At 41.2% G+C, this 21,050-nt stretch overlaps 1 protein-coding gene across 1 annotated transcript in view; it reads right to left on the reverse strand.

Annotated features, from left to right (window-relative positions):
* MYO7B (myosin VIIB) overlaps positions 1–21,050 on the reverse strand; it is a 63,824-nt gene that overhangs the window by 11,385 nt on the left and 31,389 nt on the right. Inside the window, exons 25-37 of the mRNA XM_042460950.1 lie at positions 18,401–18,481; positions 16,546–16,673; positions 16,284–16,410; positions 14,113–14,232; positions 11,521–11,694; positions 8,787–9,014; positions 8,140–8,307; positions 7,083–7,200; positions 6,862–6,988; positions 5,629–5,798; positions 3,015–3,196; positions 1,273–1,400; positions 366–523 (exon numbers count right to left, since the gene is read on the reverse strand). Coding sequence (XP_042316884.1) covers positions 366–523; positions 1,273–1,400; positions 3,015–3,196; positions 5,629–5,798; positions 6,862–6,988; positions 7,083–7,200; positions 8,140–8,307; positions 8,787–9,014; positions 11,521–11,694; positions 14,113–14,232; positions 16,284–16,410; positions 16,546–16,673; positions 18,401–18,481 — 1,909 coding nt within the window. The remainder of the gene's footprint in view (positions 1–365; positions 524–1,272; positions 1,401–3,014; positions 3,197–5,628; positions 5,799–6,861; positions 6,989–7,082; positions 7,201–8,139; positions 8,308–8,786; positions 9,015–11,520; positions 11,695–14,112; positions 14,233–16,283; positions 16,411–16,545; positions 16,674–18,400; positions 18,482–21,050) is intronic.

Consider the following 21,050-nt stretch of genomic DNA (forward strand, 5'->3'; position numbering starts at 1 on the left):
GATGATGATGATGATGATGATGATGATGATGATGATGATGATGATGATGATAAATGAAACAATTAAGACTGCGCTGCCTGGCAACTAATATGGATATATTAACTCAGTAGTATTGCTTACCATGACTTCTTCCCAATTCTCAATCACCACAGTCTAATGATAATCAGATACAGAGAGTAAATTTATCTCCTGGGATTATCCATAATTTATCTTCTGGGATTACCCACAAGAAATAAAGAAAAGCAGGTGAAAGTGATTAGCAAGTTTATAAAAAAACAGCATCACCACCACCTCCAGATTTCTGTTCAGAAAAGTTACCCACACCTGTCCCATAACCAATCAGTTATTGTCAGCATGAAGGATATCAATGAAGCTCTGGCAAGCAAAGTCCCACAGGTCTGGGTTGGTGCACACCTTCTTCAATAAGGGCTGCTTCAGGGGCTCCCGAGAGTGAGCCCACAGGTGACTTCGCCCACGGGACTTGTGTAAGACAGCTTTGCTGATGGACTCCTTCTCAGGAACTCTGGGCAAATAAAAGACCAAGATCATCTAAAATATTGCCTGATCTCGTCTGCCACTGCAATCCATATTTGTCTATAAACATGTTAAAATATTAGAGTGGAGTAGTGGTTTGAGTGTTGGACTACTCTGGAGACCAGGGTTCGAATCCTGGCATGGCCATGGAAACCCACACTCTCTCTCAGCCTCAAAGGATGACAATGACAAAACCCTTCTGAATTAAACTTGCTGAGAAACCCCATGATAGGCTTGCCATATGTCAGGATAGACTTGAAGGCACACAAAAACAATGTTAAAATGTAGTGCAACCCCCCCAACCCCCCATCCCTGATAACTGGACCTTGAGACCAATTACCAGAGAGGTGAGCAGCCATTTCCATAAGATGTCTCTTGTACTACTTTAGTACTATCTGTACAGAGAAGAATCATAGAAGCTGAGCAGCTAACGTGGTTATACCTTATGCCTGTGTAGCCACAGAAAGGGTGCAATGAAGGATCCTTAATTCATGAAAGAAATTGTTACAGAAATTATATGAGGAACAGGACCAGACACAAGAAACATATTCTCTGCATTCTTACATATACTTATTATGGTCCAGTAGGATTCTCTTCTCTTAACTTGACTTTGCCTTTCTCTTGATTACTACTTTGCCTACTCCTGCAAGCTATGGTTTCTTTTACACTGCACAGTTAGTTGAGCTCAAAATGCAACACAGGAATAACAGAAGTTGTACAAGTTGAAGGAACAAATACCTGAAATGTTCATAGGAGAATTCTTCAAGAGTATAAGGCTTCACTTTTGCTTCCTCTTCCTCAGTTTCCTCTGCACGAGAATTCAGTGAGGCCAACCGCCGCTGTTCAGGTGACATGATCAACAAACCCTAAAAAGACATGGCTCTTATCAGATTCCATAAGTTTTGTGACAAAGACAATACTATGTCAGTTATTGACTATCCACAGGAATTATGCAGAAGAGATCTGTGAGCAAGATACTGCATACACCAAACTATGGCAGTTACTTAGATCCCAACAGCGAACTTGATTATTATGTGGAGAGATTTTCCATGTCTCAGCTGCTTGGTTTAGACCTTAAAAATAAGCTGTAAGGCAATGTCAGTCCTCACAATTTAGAAAAGTCTGCAGGTTCCCTTTTAAGAGCCAGTAGCTATTTCAATTCTGCTTTGTTTTGTCATTTAAAAGCATGTGCAAATTCTGAGAGTTCTCAGTTCAGTAAGGCGGTGTATAGACCGCCCCTTTGGGGCGTCCTGCACCCGCCCCTTTCCTCGACGGATCGGGGCCTCAGCTGCCACAGTGGCAGCCCTGAGGCCCCGATCCGCCACTTTTCCAGGGACATCAAGCATGAGATAAATTGGAGGGGGGAAAGGGCAAAGACGGGGGGGGGGGGGGTAGAGGATGGATGGGGGTGATCTGTAGTCTGAGCAGATGCAGGTGACCTCTCCCTCCTCACAGTTCATGCTGGTCACATTGATGGGGCTGATAAGAAAAAAACCTGCCCAGATACTTACCCATCTGGCACTGTTAGCAAGCCCACTTGACCATTTCAGTGGCATCACTAGGGTTAGTGTCACTAAGTGCAAGAGGGGGAAACTGCCTTGCCCCCCCTGTCCGGCCAGCCTGTCCCCTGGCTGCCCCATTTGAGTCTGAAAGCTCTGCCTCCCACCCACCCCCAGCCATCAGAGTCCCTCCAGACTCGGAAGGCAGCCGCATCCCCCCAAAGACTTTCCAAGTCTGGCGTGGCTCCAATGGCCACACTGGACTTGGAAGGGAGACTCCTCAATGGGGGTACCATCCCACCAGGTGACACCCCCATCTGTGGTGTCACCTGGTCCACACACCCCACATACCCCTAGCAATGTCACTGGACAATTTGCTGGTCTTGAAACCACTGGGCCCTGGGTCCCCTCAACCATAGTTTGCCTACACCTTGTCTACCCAGGAAAGATGTTTCATATAATTGTAATTGATTTATGATAACTATAACTGTGCCCAAATTGTTAACTGATAACATAGTGCCCAGCCCATTTGTCCTGGCACAAAACACTAGAGGAAAATGCAAATGGAGAGGAGAAACTGTGGGAAGACATTCCTACAAACATCACCTAGTGAGTATCAACAATAGTTGTTGATGCTGGATAAACTGTGGGGCAAAGAGAACAGAAATCACAAAAGTGAAAATTTTATGGTCCAGTACATTAAAAGGGGGGCAACACATATGACCAACAAATCACTGATCTTTTTAAACTATCAAAAACCAATTTAGTTCCCTCCGCAGACTTTAGTAGGCTGCAAAGAAGGTGGCTCCAGCCAAACTGTCAAAAAGGATTAGATTGTTTCTGACAACTTTGCCAAGTTTGTCAAGTTTTGTCTTTAGTCAGAAAACTGTGGTCCTATTCCCAAATTGGTGCAGCTTTGAGCTTTTTATCTGTTGTAGGACTCATTTGTCAATAGTTGATATTGCATTATTTTCTCCTTACCAGTATCTGACTAGAAGGTTTTGTAACAGTAGGAATGACATAGATTGCATCCCGTGACACAAGCCCAAATTTATCTGTCCGCTCATTTTGAGCATAGATCCAATCTTGGCTTTCTCCTTGGCTTTTATCCTGGGTTAAAATCAGCAAATCCCCTTTCTTAAAGGCTAGAATTGAAGTATCATCTGCAAAATAAAATAAAAGAATTGCAGCATGCTATCCAGAAAGAAAATATGCAGGAAGCTGTTTTGACTGCCCATTTTTCATAAGGAGACTTTTAATAACCATGGAGTTGTTGTTCTTTTTTTTGCTAAAATAAATATTTCAGGTTGCATATAACTTTGTTGTGTGCCTTCTAGTGATTTCTAACTTATAGTGATCCTAGGCAAACCTATTATAGAGTTTTCTTGGCAAGATTTAAACATAAGGGGTCTGCCATTGCTTTCCTCTGAAGTCATTTAGTACATTTCCATGGCTGAGTTGGGATATAAATCTTGATCTCTTGGAGTTCTAGTCCAACAATCAAATCACTACAACACACACTGGTCTCATGAGTGAGCCACAAAAATGATTTGCTACAAACAAACAAAAATTATATGTTTTGTGCCTGTGACAAATAACTCATGACTCATAACTTCTTTGGAGGTCTTTAAACAGAGGCTGGATGGCCATCTGTCAGGAGTGCTTTGATTGTGTCTTCCAGCATGGCAGGAGGTTGGACTGGATGGCTTTGAGAATTTTATGATTCTGTGTCATAGTTCATATAATTCCATTTTTTACCTTTTTTCTAGTGACTTTTCATTTTCTGTTTTGCTATCCCCTTCTGCCGTGAAATTATTTGCTACTGCACACATCTTCCACTAATAGCCATTCATGCCACCTAATGGAAAATCCATTTTATATCTTCAAGCTGCTAAATCTAAACAGTGCTGATGGAATTAATTTACCAAGCTTCTGAAACCAAACTAGATATGATGTGGAATATGTTCTATTTCCCTATTCATTTTTCTTGACTAAAAAGTAGAGTAATTTAGGCATTTGGATTGGTGAGCAGTTCTTTGGTGTCATGTATAGTTTGGCCCTTAGTTCTTTCCACAGCAAAAGTCTGAGCTCATTAAGAATTCTGAGACAAGTTTTAAGCAGGAATATCCCTTTTAAGTTTTAAACATGAATATCCCCTATTGTACAAGATTTCTTATTGTACAATAGCCCTGTCATAGTCACAGAAGGTTAACGAGGGGACAGATAACATCTACTCATGTTTTGTGATAGCTGTTTCCATCATTTTATGTTCCACAAAAATTCATCAGAGTGAAAAAGCTGGAATAGCTGAACAAATTATTTTGATTGGTAGTGCTAAGAACCTTCCATCTCAAAGTGACCCTTGGGCAAACAGTCTGATGACATCCTTCTCTATGAACAGCAGTGCATGAGATAGACAAACTGAGTATCCATAAATTCCCAAGGGAAGTACAAACTGAAGAAGTGGTTGGGTGGGAATTGCTGTTTTTACAGGACCGTACCAACTAACAGTAGCTGAGCCCCAATCAATGCCTGACATCAAACAGCTGAAGAAGGAGTCCAAATCAGTCCCACACTGGTCTTCAAAAATCATTTAGACAGAGTGGTACCAAAACAGGATGTAAAACAGTAACCATATCGCAGGCGTGGCATTAGCATAAGAACCAGGATATGTCTTTAATTTGTTTCGCATCACACTGCTGTGCTACATGTGCCTCTGGGCCACCATAAAAATAGGCATAGACATAATTTGAATTTTATAGAGGTTTGGCATATTGGTTCCTCATGACCAACATTTGGTAACCCTTAAATACAGTCCTCCCTCCATATCCACAGATTATTTATCCTCAGATTCAACAACCCACAGTTTGCAAACATTAATATATATATATAAATTCCAAAAAGCAAATCTTGGTTTTGTCATTTTATATAAGGGACACCATTTTACTATGCCATTGTATTTAATGGGACTTGAGCATCCACAGATTTTGGTATCAACAGGGGCTTCTGGAACCAAACTCCAGCAGACACCAAGGGCCTACTTTATGTTAATTGCTTTCTCTTGCTAGATCAGGCTGTCATGCTATATTTTCTCTTGGTCCTGCAACCATCACAAGCTTGCTTTGTGCAGACATGAGAGAGAATATTCTCCATGGCTGCTTCCATCCTTTGGAACTCTCTTCTGTGCGAGGCTAGGCTGCCTCCCCTCTCCTTTCCTTTTGTTGGCAGGCAAAACCTTTTCTTTTCCAGCAGGCTTTTAATACATAATTGTACTCAGGGAGGCTTCTTATTGGGGTGTTTGCTTGGTTATGTTTTTAATGTTTTAATGGTTTTATATTTTTAATACTGTATAGTATTTTAAAGGATTTTATACGATTATTTGTTAATGTAGTGTTTTAATTGTATTTTATAATTGTACTGTTTTATTGTCGTTTTCAAGCATCTGTTGTGAGCTGCTTTGTATCCAGTTTGGGAGAAAGGTGGCATCTCAAACAAACAAACAAACAAACAAACATTTTGTTTTAGCCTTCATTTTATCTTTTGCTAAGATATGGTAGATTCTTTCTATCTAATAGAAACAGGTCTTCCAAATTACCTTGTTGCTTAGTCTCCTGCATTGCCACAGCATACTGTGACCTCTTTTTCAGTTCATCTAGAAATCTGACTACCAGCTCTGCAATAACAACACTGTTGACTGAGGTCAGCACAAACTCCTCTGCACGTAATGTGGTGAGAGTGCAACTTTGTCCAAATGTCTTGACTGCCCTGTGGATGACAAAGCAAACTGTGAAGGAGAACGGGCCCTAGAACTGCCAGAGAACAGATCTCAAATACCCAGGGGCAGCAGGCAGTTTCCATGTTAGGGAGCTGGTGAAACTGTTCTCAGTTTTAGCTACCCAACTTTAACAGAGCTATCCAAGGTACTGATCCATATTTTAAAAAATAACTTCCACAGCTTAGCTAGCTGCTTTAAAGTTCATACTAAAGCACAGGGCAGATTTGCTACTCACTGGACAGCATTCCCCCCTCCCGAAACATGCAACTGTCACTGCAAATATCTAAACACCCACCCACAGATCTCAGGTGAAGAGCTCAAATGTTCCTTCACAGGAATCATAAGCAGCCATAAACCACTAAAGATTTTTAAATCTAAGAGCTGAAGCAGAACTACCTAGAAAAAAGTCAGAATTCCATGTCCCCTTACAGAAGAATCTTATTTTCTTTATCTGTGGGGGATGAGGGGGCACAATGCTGAAAGGCAACCTCCCACATCTGCTGGACTACAATTTCTGTCATCCACAGCGATAACTGATGGCTGTGGAGGGTGGGAATTGTAGTCCAGCATAGCTGAAGGATGCCAAGCTGGAAGAGGCTGTTATAAGGGACAAAGGCAGCATAGTAAAATCAAAAGTCTCATTTATTTACTTTCTAAATAAATATTGCTCTACAATTATTTTGGGAGTGGGGGGAGAATGCTATCCAAACACAAAAAGAAGAATCCTCCCCTTCTTATTTCAGCTACTTATGACAATGAAGCAAAATAATCAAATATGGGCAGTACTATAAAGAAGAGATGGTAGCTGTGCACCCCTTGATCCTTAAGCAGCTGTGTATGGGGAATGAGCCACTATGTTGTATGAGGGAACAGACGAGGCTTACTGAACCTGCCTTACTACACCAGCCCTCAGTAGAGCTTTCTAAGGCTTCTTCATTCAGAATGTCCACTTTACAGTTTCTTCAAGCATGTCCTATAGCAAAATTCAACTCAGAAACCTGTGCACAATGCTGGAAAGGATGACGCCGCCCTCTCTGTGTCCGTGATACTTACCTGCTCGTGTGAATGCCAGTAATTTCTGGAAAAGATAAGTCTAGAAGTCTCTTTTCTGAGCCATCAAGGAAGCAGACACCTTTACAATTAACTGCCACTATGAAATGGTTCTTGGGTAGGCTTGGCCCTGCAAACACAATTTTAAAAACTAGTGTAGCAACCTTTTTATCTCAGAGATCTTCCCTCCAAGCCTTGGCCCAAACAAAAGGTGTTGCCATTACCTGAAAATTTGGTGACATCAAAGAACCGAGAAAAGAGCAGAGGCCACTGAAAACGGGCAAAATCCACTACTTGCTCCTTCACACTCTGGGTTGAAAGACGGTCCTGTGTATAAGGAGCCTGCAACACAAGAGTAACATACTGGGTTTTAATGTGAACATGCACTGAGGGCAAAATAATGAAATAAGACTCTAGCTCTCCCAGAAGAGTTTGGAGATTTTTTCGCCTACTATAGACAATGTATGTTTGGTTTAGCATTTGCAAGATTAGCATATGTCAAACCACTTAAAAAGGAAAACAGAAGAAAACTTTCATATCCCAAAAAGTCACACAGATGTGCCAGCCAATACTATGCTGCCATGACAAAATCTTTTAGAGCCAAAGAAATCCACCACTGGGCTGCCACAGGTGCTTTGTAGTGGATGGAGACAAGGACAAAGAGCATATTTCGAATACTGTATAGCGGTTCAGCCTGAAAGGTCTTGTGATCTTTGATAGACGGTTTTCTCTCCATCTCACCACCCTCACGGCTTTGTCTGGTGAGGAAACAGGAGAGAACCTTCACAGCTCCTTGGCTATTAAATTCCCTCCTTGGTTGGCCCACTTGCTGTCTTTTCACTGGCAAGTAAAGACTTCCAATTTAAACAGGCCTTTGGCATTCAACTGGTTAAGGTAGAGGGATATACAGTGGCTGTGGATTTTTTAAAATGCATAATACCATTTTATGTGTTTTGATTTTTAAATTAATATTTAAAAAGTAATGCTTTAATTGGATTGATTGTTTAAGGCTTTTAAAAATGTTGTAGCACACATTGTTTTAACTTCTATTGTCAGCCACTTTGAGTCCCATTTGGTAGAAAGGTGGGATACAAATAACCAAATAAATAAATAACTAATCAATCAATCAATTATAGAGGCTTAAAATATTGATCTTCTTTTGCTCTGCTACATCAGTCTAGGGCTACAGCTTTCTGCTATAGAAGAAATCAAAACAAAATCACATTATAAGGAATGAAACTGTAGTTAATGTCACTTCTTGTACCATTTGGGCATCCTTACCTTAGCATGAGCATATGTGATGAGGCTCACCCACTTTTCTTGGTGTTTGGATTTTAGCTGCTTTGCTGGAATACATTCCTGGAGTATCTTTAGAACCAGCTCATTCTGGATGGATGCTCCAAACTGAACATAACAATATTTGGCTCCTATCTCCACCAAGTCCTCCTCCTGTAATAATTGATCAAGTTATGTGATTTTCTGAGACTGGACCTAATTTCATCAATTCCTTACTGATATATTGGCTGGGAGGAAAATCACCTTACCCCAGCAAGGCTGATATATAAATATACATAAAACAAATTACATGGATGGAATAAGATAAAAAATGGATAATCAAGAAAGATCCTCTTGGCAAAGTAACATCCTTTAGATGCAGGTTATTATGGATTGTATACAATTATGTCCTTCTACTAGCAGACTGAATCCCCGCTCCCCCAGTCCACAATTTGCTCAGTAGAGTTGGTAAGCCTCTGGAACAGATACGGGGCCATTCAAGGAGCTGCAGAGGGAAGTGGGAGAAACAAAACTTCTGTTGGGCAAGCAGTCCATTAGTCTAAAGATTAGATGTTATCCAGATCAGTTCATTTCCTATGTGCCTTTACTGCTACTCCCACTCCTCCATTATCCTCACTGAATAAAAAACCCACCTTCTCACAGCGGTACTCCCCATACCGGATGCCACGAATGATTTGATGATAGATGAGCTCAGTGCTGACGGGATCTTCTTTAGAGTTGTGCCAAGGAGTGAAGATCTCTTTCCTAAAGTAGAGACGCCAGGGAGTGTAGCGCTCATGGCCACCCTTCTCCCTTTGTAGCTGTTCACATTGGGCAATGGCATCCATGATATGTTCCCGTTCACTTCCTAGTGACCAAGCCTGATAACAGGGACAGTGTTCATTTTAAGGATAAATACATTGTTCATTTAATTAATTAGCTAACAACCATGAGAAAAAAAGTCCCTGAATATATCACAGCAATTATGTCAATTACAAAGGTAAGTGAAAATTACCCCATGGATTCTGAAGGCACCAGTAGGGATTAGCAACTACTGTAAGGCAATGCAGACATAAGGTCACAAAAGGAGAAGATGGTCTAATTTTATGTTCCATTGGGCTGTTTGGTGGGGAGGGGTCTTGATAAAATAGCATTATTACTAAAGAAACCATGTTCACAGGAGGTTGAAACAGTGCATTACACTGACTAGGGGGGATGCAGCGGGGAGTACATATATATTTAGAAGTGAAGTGAAAAAGCATAATCAAAAAATATGTGTGCTATATTCCAGGGATGGAAAAAATATTTGGAAAAGTTTTAAAAAGTGTCAAATTACATGTTTTTTCAAGTATTAAGAAACTCAGACAAGATGAATCCTGGATTGATGAGTCTTAAGGGCTGAACAAACTGTCCCTAAGGCAGTGGTTCCCAACCTGTGGGTCGGGACCCCTTTGGGGTTCGAATGATCCTTTCATGGGGGTCGCCTGAGAGCATTGGAAAACACCTATTTAATTACAGTTAATGAAGCAGCAATGAAAATAATTTCATAGGTTTGGGTCACCACAATATGAGGAACTGTATTAAAGGACATTGAGAAACTGGAGCGTGTCCAAAGGAGGGCGACAAAAATGGTGAAGGGTCTGGAAACCATGCCCTATGAGGAACGACTTAGGGAGCTGGGGATGTTTAGCCTAGAGAAAAGAAGGTTAAGAGGTGATATGATCGCCCTGTTTAAATATCTGAAAGGATGTCATATTGAGGAGGGAGCAAGCTTGTTTTCTGCTGCTCCAGAGAACAGGACCCGGAACAATGGATGCAAGCTGCAGGAAAAGAGATTCCACCTGAACATTAGGAGGAACTTCCTGACAGTAAGGGCTGTTCGACAGTGGAACAAACTCCCTCGGAGGGTGATAGAGTCTCCTTCCTTGGAGGTCTTTAAACAGAGGCTGGATGGCCATCTGTCAGGGATGCTTTGATTTGGATTTCCTGAATGGCAGGGGGTTGGACTGGATGGCCCTAGTGGTCTCTTCCAACTCTATGATTCTATGATTCTATGATTCTAAAGGGTTGTGGCATTAGGAAAGTTGGGAACCACTGCCCTAAGGGGTGGCTTGCAGCTGCTTCTTTCACTGCTGGATTGGGGCCACGGCAACTACATGTCATGGCCCTGATCTCGCATTCCGCAACTCAAGAAGGAGCTGTGAAAAGCAGCTCCTTTTTGTGCCATGGAAAGGATGCCCTAGCCATTGTGGCAGCTTTTCACCACTCTTTTCACCACCATGCCCCCACTCTGCCTCGAGGCCAGCTCTTTGTGCCGGTCTACTTAGTGCATAAAATTTGCACATAGTTGTTCTGCACAGAAAATGATATTCTTATGCAGAAATATTATTTACTGTGCAGAAACAGCTGTTTTCTGCATAGAAAATACTGTCGTTGGGGATTTTTTTTCTGCACAAAATTTATAAGTGAGTAATTTGCACAGAAAACAGCATTTTTTTTACACAGGCAATATTTCTGCACAGAATCAACATTTCCTAGCAGAAAATGTCATTTTCTGTGTGACTTTTGCACAGAATAAGTCCTCCGTTGCAAACTATCTTTGAAAACCACACAGTTTTCAACAATTTTCTTATATAAGAAGGAAAGTACAAAAATTACTAATTGTTTCCTTCAAGAAGAAACTTAGTGAAATATTACATCCCTAATATACATCACTGTGTAAATTATACAACATTTCATGGTACCACTACATTTATTTCCCAGTATTTTGAGTCCAGGATAATCAATATATTCCATAATTGAGTATTCAAGCTCTACTGGTACTTATAGAAACTGGTATGTTTGTCTGTTTGAGCCACAGAAGACTTTTAACCACTCAAATTAAATGTATGAATTGTGTGAATTGAGTAATGAGAGCAAGGTGGACTGAATACAGTAAACCTTATAAAGAAAATACCGGTACATATAGTTTATCACAAGCAATTATTTCATAGCTATCAATGATCATAATACCACATTCAATCAATGGTGGGGAAAAACCCCTTGGCTGTACCAGTTAAAACAGAAAAAGGTCCATGCTTTGGCATATGAACTATTCTTCATTTCTGAAGCACTCCTTTCTTGCCATAATAACTGGTGCAACTGATTGTAGAGGTAATTTAATAATATTAGACTGGATTTAGATTCTGGATTAAACTTGTGCTAAATGAAGAGACAGTAGAAAGATCCTGTTACAGCCCTGAAAAAATCATTGTTGTTGGTTTTTCCATGAAGAAATGAGAAACCATAGATGAAAGAAAAAATACTGGTATTTTAGAAAGAGTTGTGCAGATGCACTTTTGAATGCATCTGGGTAAACTTCATTGCAAAGTGATAATTTTTTTTCACCTCGTCATACAAAGCAATGTAGAGGGAGAAACCAAATGTATCCTTCAACTTCATTTTATCAGCTACCAGCTGGCAAATCTCCTTTGCAGTGGAAGCTGAATCTGCAGAAACTGTGATACTACTGCCATTCATCAAGGTCACACTCAGAATAATAGGCTTTTTATCCAATGCTGCCTGAAATGCAAAAGAAAGAAATACTGACTAACAGAGACAGTTTTCTATTATGCAATTCTTCAGCTTCCACATAAGATGTAAAAAAAGTCTCACTCCTATCACAATGACTCTCTTCCAGAAATAATTAATATAGTAAGAAGTAATCTGCAATATCCAGGTTCAGGGATGTAGCTAGGAGTTTAGGAAGGGGGGGGGGGTTTCCCACCCAATGCCCCCCTTATAATGGGGGTTGGGGGGGGCGGGGCCGCAGCACACACCTTTTTTTTTTTTAGGGGGGGGGGGGGGGGTCTGGACCCCAAGAACCCACCCACCCCTTGGCTACGTCCCTGCCAGGTTGCTTTCACACTAGAGTCCTGTCCTTGTGCCGAGTTTCTGTTTTTCTGTATAGGCATGACTGTTAACAAAACATTAAACCAAACTGGACAACAGCCCTGGGATCTGAAGCATTGTACTGACTTGGTGGGGTTTTTTTTAAGTCCACAAGGTCCTCCGGTTCCAGCTCTTCTGTGGGTCTAACCATAACATTTTGCACCTCAGCAGGAGGAAGTTCTTTTGAAACCCTGGGAGCTTCCATCTGGGGTAAATTCTCTATCTGGCTTCCATGTTTCAGTTCCTTCCTTATTCTTTGGCAGCCCTGATGATGAGTGGGTGAAGGTGTGCCCATTTTTGTCTTCCCCCAGTGCACATTCTGGGAGGTAGGAAAGCCCACCCACACCACAAGGCAATCAAAATAACAAATCCCAGTATGTCTGAGGTATGACTGGATGTGGGAATGAGAACAACTGCATTCCAGTACAGAATAGCCTGCCATTTACTGGGGCTTTTGTCCAGTCAGAAGAAGCTCAACAGCGAAGCTCCTTTGACACCCACTCAGCCCACTTTTTCCTCCATATTCTGGCAAGCTGAATGTTTTTTAACTCCACTTGGATAATAGCGAAGGAGGGTTAGAGAAACAAATTTTTTTTGTCTGCAGTGAATAATACAATACATACATAAAAATACATAAAAATAGCACACAGGACTGCAATTTCACAGAAAAGGATTGTTGTTGAAGAATCCCCAATTTATAGCATACGTAATTCACACATGGAGATATGTCTATTTATCCTGGACATGAAATCAGAAATTAACTGCCAAAGACTTGAATGTACATTGACTAATTAGACCATAAGGAGACTAACTGTTCATGACATACACATCCATGAATCATACAGCCTGACACACAAATACACACACAATACTCAACTAGGGCACACATTTTTAGTGCAGTGTTATGAAAAAAACAAAAAAATCATACTAGTAGGACCAAAACAGCAGCTTTAAAATGAAGTGAAAACTTTAACGGGAAATATTTATCAAAATGGATCAAATGACTCATTATAATATTACTGCTGACAAACTGCACAGAAAAACAATCATTCTTCCTTCAGGAATAGTGGCCCCCTTCTTACATTACACTAGTAATGTGAGAACTGATGCAGCACAGTCTGCCAACTGTCAAAAGAACAACGGAGTTTATCAGACAAGGGAAATTGAAAGTATAATCCAATGGCAATCTGAACGCAATCATGGGGTTTAACGTTATTGCGTGATAACTCACTACATGCAAATTCGGGCAATGGGAAGTCAATTTGAACGCAATCATGTGGTTTCACGTTATTACGTGATAGACTGCCACATGCAAATTCGGGCAATGGCATGCTATTTTTGGGCAATGGGAGGCCAGTTTGAACGCAACATGCATTCATGTAATTGCACTAAACTAACGACTTTAACTGAATGTGTTATGGCCCCACTTTCTTTTCATTCAAATTTAAGAGAAATTCCTCCTGTTTGATAAACTCCAATGACAAGATTTATCCATGTGAGAAAAGAGACACTTACCGTATATACTCGACTAAAAGTAGAAAAATTTATGTCCCAAAATTGATCCTAAAATCTTGGGTCAACTTATATATGGGTCAATACACTAATACTGCTTAGAAAGGTCCTGAAACAAGCACGCCATGATGCCCCACTCTTCTCCACTCTTCGTGCCTGGAGACAGGAGGTAGTGTGTGTGTCTGTGGGGGTGTGTGTGTGTGAAAGAGTTTCCTAATCTGATTTTAAAGACTTCTCTTCCCATCAAGGAAACACCCCATTGAACTTCCACTTCCCCAATCCGATTTTCCAACCTCTCCTCCAGCACCAGGGAAATGGTGTCAGCTGGTTGGGAGAGGTCCAGAGAAGGAGAAGGAGAGATGGAAGTGCTGTTTTCCTTTTTCCATTCTTTCTTATAGCCCCCTAAGTTTTACCCTCGACTTATCCACAGGTCATATCAAAATCATGATTCTGACCCTAAAACATTCCCTTGACTTATACATGAGGTCAATTTGTAGACGAGTATATATGGTAAATGGAATACAGGCAAGTGAGTACCTGCAGCTCCAACCAACTGGGTGGTTCAGACCGTGTTCCATTCATTAGTGTGCGCCGCAGTCTTTCCTGACAGTATGATACATGCAATAGTGGTCCACCCCGGATGAAATTCTGCAGGTACTGAAAATATAAACCAGAACAGGCTTTTAGGAAGCATAGATGCTCATATGGATTTGAAAAACTTCTAAAGACAGGACAGGAAAGACAAAAAGGGATTGCTGTTAGACTGCTTACTGTCCAGTGGCTTTCCTCTGTAAACTAACTGACATTGTCCCTGCTGTGGTGTTGAATTCACCAGGGTAATTGTGCTGGGGGATATCAACAGCCACACTGCGGCTGTGTTAAACAGTCCATTTAAGAACTTAATGGTTTCAGTAGAGAATATGGGGCCATCTCAAATGTGTAGCTGATGCTCAACGTATGGTTTTGCACCAAGCATGACAGAGATGCTCTGATGCTATGCAGGGCTTAAACAGCCTCTTGGCACTGGAATGGTCACTTTCTGGAATGTTAAGGTTCACTGCAGCAGATACATCTGTAATTACATTACATCTTCCATTGTTCCTTTCAAGGCAAGGAATGTATAATCCTGAATCTTTGCCTTGATTTCAGAATTAGTAGACGCTCTTTCATTTTTGCCTTCTGTCAGCTTGCAAATATCGAAGAGGGTTCAAAAGGGTTGCTTGCCTCTAACAAATGCCTTTGTTGGCTTTCCTGTTGCCACTAGTATTAACACCATGACCTCCTCATTCACCCTCCTTTTATGTAGTAGCCAACAAAGAGGATCCAAGATACGATCAGGATCCTAGAGCAGAGAGTCATGTTTTTCTGTTTCAAAATGGAAAATGGTGATTTATGGAAAGTCACTCATGTTAATTTATGAAAGAAAAACTTTACAGAATCTCAGAACATAACTCTCCATGCAATACTTGTATATTTTATTTTTATTATCAAGTATAATACTGGGTCAAAAGCCAGCATAGCGTAGTGGTTTGAGTGTTGGACTATGACTCTGGAAACCAGAGTTTGAATCCTCACACAACTATATAAACCTGTGGTGGAGACTCTACGGCATGTTATGCCATTTCTGTGGGCACAAGGAGAGATGGTAGGGTGGGTGAAGAAGTCCCATCCCCTTGGAAGTCCTGCCCCGGCACCAGGTAATACCCGTTGTAAGAACGCCTTTGAGTTTGGGCACTCAGTCTCTAAAAGGTTTGCCATCACTGATATAAACCCACTGTGACCCTAGGCAAGTCACACTATCTCAGCCTTTGAGGAAGACAGGAGCAAACCCCCTCTTAATAAATCTTTCCAAGAAAACTCTGTGACAGGATTGCCTTAGGTTGTAAATTACATAAAAAGAGACACAACAACAAATACAAATACTCGGTATATACTGTAATTTAATAACTTCAGTTAATGTCATAGCTCATGTCCTATTTCTTGCACTGTTCTGTTCTGAGACTGTTTCCTGACAATATCTTGCAGTAAATTAACAAAAATTTGATGGTATGGTGGTAGGAGATGACTGGATGAGAAAGATGGACACAACAAGAATAGGAGAGCAGGGTTCAACAGCTCTCGTCTTTTTGTCTCAGGCACTCAAAGACTACAATTTCTCCTCTATGCACACTTCTCAGCAATTAGGTAAGGGAAGCTGAGCACAATCATGGCCATACTTTGATTTTAATGATCCAACATCTTCCAGATCATATTAAAATTGGGAAAATTCTAGAGAGAATGGGAAATTTCCTCTAGTTGCCCAAAATGTACCAATAAGGCTTCCTCAGGAAGGATAATCAAGAACTGGGAAATTATTACTAAAGATGATAATCTTTGAACATCTCTATAATGTATTTATTGAAACAAACGTCAATAGCAAAATATTTCATGATGGTTACAAGATCTAAATTTAGTAGATAGGTAAAGATTCAATAGAAAGGAAAGTGGAGTGAAGTGATATCATCCCTCAAAGCAATCAGGGTGTTAATAAATTAAGTCACATTAGCTAGACATCAGTGTAGCTATCGCAAACATACAGAATGGTAAAAGATGCTTATGGAGCTACATGACTTATGCTTCCAGCAGACAAATTTAAATAGTTGTATGTTCCATTAATATCTAACCACAATAATTGTCAGCAGGAGTAAACATCTCATGAATAATTATACCTTCTCAAACCTGTCTGAAGGAGCAAAAGAACCAAGGCAGAGGGCCAGGAGGATCCAACCTCTATTACGACTTTGTTTTTTGTTATTCTCAGTGAGTTGCTTGCAAATCTGGCAATAAATCTCATCTCTGTAAAAGGAACAAAGCATGATGAAGTTCTTCTTGGTCCCTAAGCTACTCATGTATTGTTCACACAATATACTTGCAAAGAATATGGTGAATAACTATAAAATGGATAGCTTCCTCATAACACCAATTAAATACCTGATGTCAGGACTCTGAATGGCATTGCTAATAATGTAGTGCACTTTTTCAAGGTTGGACATAGGTCTCTCCGACACAGTACTCTCCTCCCGAGACATGTCTTCCCCATTAGTTATCGGGCTTATCGCCTAAAACAAAGCAGAAAACCTCCTGTTGCAAAAGGATTTATTCAAGACACAGGGCTAAATCAATTGTTAGCCCCAAACAGAGTTGACCTATTGAATTCATGGACTTACAGAACTGTTTACTTAGGAAGTTCTACTGATTCAGTGGACCTATTCTTGTTGAGATGAAAAATTGGATTTAGTCTAAACAATTAATTCTAGGACAGAAAATTGTCATGTACAACAGATAACATATTCATATAAAAAGACAACAGATATCCCCTTACCTCTGCACAGAAACACACATTCCTTCTAGATCCATCTCAACTCAAACTGAGGGCCCATTCACATTACAAAAAAAATCGGTTTTGAAACCGATTCAATCATGTGAAGTTCCTACTCACCCCGAATCTCACACAAGCGAATCCGGGGCTTGCACACCCGTTCCGTGTTAAATGGCCCCTAGCGCGGGTCTTTTGAAATTGGCGCAAATACCGTTTCTTTTTAAAAACCCTGGGTCCTGGGAATGAGAACTTTGGCCTCGGTCACGATCGAGGCAAATTGAGGGAGGGATTTAGGCCAGAGGGTGGGCAAAGGGCAAGGCATTTCCTCCCCTCATCGGAGGGGAGGGGGAGGAGGAAAGAGCCCTGGGCAGAAGGGAGCAAGGGAAGGCATTCTTTAGGAGCCTCTTTTCCCTGCATCCCCTGCCCAAAGCCCTCTGTCGCTGGGCATTCCTTCCCTTGCAGGAGGATGAACGGAGCTCATGTCAGGCAACCCCCCCCTTTTCAAATGCAAACAATTTTTTTAACCATTTTTTTGAGCGCACATGCGCATGGTTTCTATTCCAGAATGTATGTTTCATTTTTAACCATTTTTTTTGAGCGCACATGCGCATGGTTTCTATTCCAGAGGCAGATGGAGCCAGGCTTGCACTTGCTTTCTGCAGAGGGAGAAGCTACAAATGTTGCAAACAATCAATGTTACATTTTTAACAATTTTTTTTGAGCAAATATGCGAATGATTTGTCTTCTTGAGCAGATACAGCAAGGGAAGCAAAGGGAAAGCTAATGTTGCTTTTAAAAGAAAAAAAAATGCATGGCAATCCCATCCTTTGCCTGGAACAGGGGCAGATCTGACCCAAAAGCCCACAGGTTTATTAAAAAAGAGAGAGAGAGAGAGAGAGAGAGAGGCATCTCTCTCCCTGCTTCAGCCGCTGAAACCCCTGTGCCTGGCTCTTTAAAAAGGGAGGACACTTCCCCCCGATGCCCTGCAAACGTCACCATGACGATAGCTTGATTGGCAGCGGTCAATCTACAGAATGCATTCGATTTCTGTCAAAATGCATTCGATTTCAATTTGTAGTGGGCACTTGCTAACGGAGCGATTCGGGGGAGGGGCATCCGGATCATCCCAGTTCCCTCCATGTCTTTTACCCCAGTATGAATGGGGCCTGAGACTCTGTTTAAACCCTTCCTTCCAGTGCAAAATATGTTTATAATTCCTTCTGCCAGTTTCCTCTATTATTTTGAATTATTTTGAAAGCTGAATTCTCCTTTTCTTCCTTGTCATAAATATTTTATCAGGGCAAACAATAAAAATCAATGTACCATATCTGCTCAGTTTACAATAGTGTGAAGTACTAGGCTGATAAAACAGGTAGCCGCACAGGGACAGATAGGTATTCTACACTACAGGGTTGGGTATTTGAGCATGGGGTACCATGATCATTACAGGGACAATACACAACTCACCTTTCCAGTCATCTTGGACTTGTGTTTTAGCTTCACAGATGAAATTACCTTGGAGAACTTGCTATCCTTCCTGTTGTCCACCTAAGGTAAAGATATTTTACCAGGAAGTTTTAGTTTAATCATCAGAAGATGGTGAGAATTACTGCATTACAGAAAACTCAGTAAGGAACTAAGGACAAATCTATGAGAGGGGAACCATAACAGACTATAATCCCTTCTCCAAAGTCTCAAGTACTATTTTCTGTAAACTTCTAAAACTAAATAGTATAGGAATGATGACTGCTCTTTAGATGGGATTGTTTGTTGCCTATAATGTAAGTGATAAATCATGGTAACAACCTGGCTACCTGGTCCCAAAAGTAAGAAAGAAACTAATGGGTGAAATTATATTCTGTTTATATTCTGAAACTACCCTTACGTTCAAAACTTTTCTAAGGTTTCAGATTCATTCAGTTCATTAGAAAGGATAGCTAGCCATATAAAAATATAAAATATAATTAGGTACATGATGAGTGATAACAGTCTGCCTGGGCAGTATACTGTGGGAGGAGGACATGTACAAAGACACCATCACGGTGCAGCAGCACATGAGATTGCGGGTATTCATGAGGCCCTTAGGCTCGGGTGAATGCACTAGAAAGACCTTAACATTTGGAATGAGAAACATATTCTGGAATGGGAGAAGTAGCATGGGGTGGGTATGAACTTTGGAAACTTCCAAATTATGAATCTTATTGAAGCAAATATTTTTAGGGGGGGGAGCAGAATTAGGTGCTTCTCTAATTGAGCATAGCATTTGCATAAGTCCTGCCATAGCTATTATGCACTATAGTCAGAATTTATACCCTTAATGAAAGAGGACGAGGGTCATGAAAGTATGTTGCAGATTATAAAATGCTAGTCACTCTTGCCAACATTATAAATCATGTACTGAGTCATCGACATGGAATGTGGTACTTTCTTTTTATTCCACCGAGTCCTAATGAACTATGACCTAGTTTTCTTGCAACACTAAAATGGCTTACAATCAACAATAGTGCCACCACAGACAGCTAGCTTGTCCCCATTAATTATACCAATTCAAGTCTGCAAGACTAATTGCAGGAAGTGAACAATTAAGCCACAGAATCCCAGTTACACTATGGAACAGCCATCTCGAAAATTCCTTTGATTTTGGTCAACCAAATCCAGAGCCCATGTTCCATGCATAATGCATCACTTATGTAATACAATACTCCAGGTGCTTGACCTCCCTTTATTGCACCTCTCACATGGCTGCAAGTGTATCCTTTAATTGGCTACAATACCTGGAGGCTGTGTCACTGGTAAGAGCAGTGGAACTCACACTGGAGCCTTGAGTTGACCCAAAGTCTTCAGTTGGCCTTTGCTATATGGTGAGCCACTGAACTCATGTTGCAACACCTGCCTAGGCAATTTAGTATCTGCAGGCAAATAGATATTCCAGGATAGGAAGGACTATAAGATTACTCAGAAACTAGAATGTTACCTTTGAAAAGTAATTAATTTTGTTGTTTGTTACAGAACCTCTAAAGGAACATGCTAACACACTGTGATTTAAGGGGATCTCTGTAATGCTTCAGTACTCAATGCATTATTCATTACATTTCGTGATGCTGGGATCAGGTAGCTGTTACTTAGTTTATGGACTAAGGGCCTGAACAGACAGGTCAAAATAAAGCTGCTTCAGGTCACTTTGGAGGTATGCTGTTTAAATGACACATGCATCTTAAGAGGCCAGAAGCTGCACCAAAGCTGCGCTCCAGTCTTTAGGACTAGAGTGTGGATTCGGCCCGACTTCCGACCTCTTAGGACGCATGCATCATTTAAACAGCATACCTCCAAAATGACTCAAAGCAGCTTTATTTTGGCCTGTCTGTTCGGGCCCTTTGTTTACCAGATGAGGAGGGTGTTTAACATTTTACTACGGGTTAAGATCCCAATGTGAGGCCAAGGCGGACCATTGTTGGTGATCAATTTGGCCAAGCCTGAAATGTTGCCTCACATCGGGAGGCATGGAGACGCACTATCCACGATGCTGCAGCCTTTTTCGAAAGCTCATGGCAAACGAGACTCGAAGAGAAACGACAACGCAGAAAGAACCACAACCCGGAAACATCACCCAAGGAGACTTTCCACTGTGCTTTCTGCAACCGGACCTGTTTGTCCCGGATTGGCCTTTTTAGTCACCAGCGCGCTTGTACAAAGTGCGGGATGAATCCTTCCTAAATCTTCATTCGCGAAACAAAGCCAGAGAGAGACAGGTTAAGATACTCCCTTATCTGAAATGCTTGGGACCAGAAGTGTTTTGGATTTTGAATATTTGCATATATATAATGAGATAACTTGGAGATGAAACCACACGCTTCTGAACCCTAGTGTGTAATGGCGGCAGCAATGTAGCGGCGTCCCGTCCACACAGGCACCTCCATGATGACGTAAGTGAAGTGCAGCATACAGAAGTCACTGAGAATTGCTTATGTCACTGGTGCACCAATGGTGCATTCGTGATGTGCACCGGGTGCCTTGAAAAGAACCTGGTTTTTCCAGGTTCTTTTTACTACAGAGGTTTTTCACGTGGTTTGGCTGTTGCAGCGTCCCCTCGTAGTGGAGAAGATGGCAAAATGCTAAC

Source organism: Sceloporus undulatus, chromosome 3 (genome assembly GCF_019175285.1).
Source record: "Sceloporus undulatus isolate JIND9_A2432 ecotype Alabama chromosome 3, SceUnd_v1.1, whole genome shotgun sequence".
NCBI lineage: Eukaryota > Metazoa > Chordata > Lepidosauria > Squamata > Phrynosomatidae > Sceloporus > Sceloporus undulatus.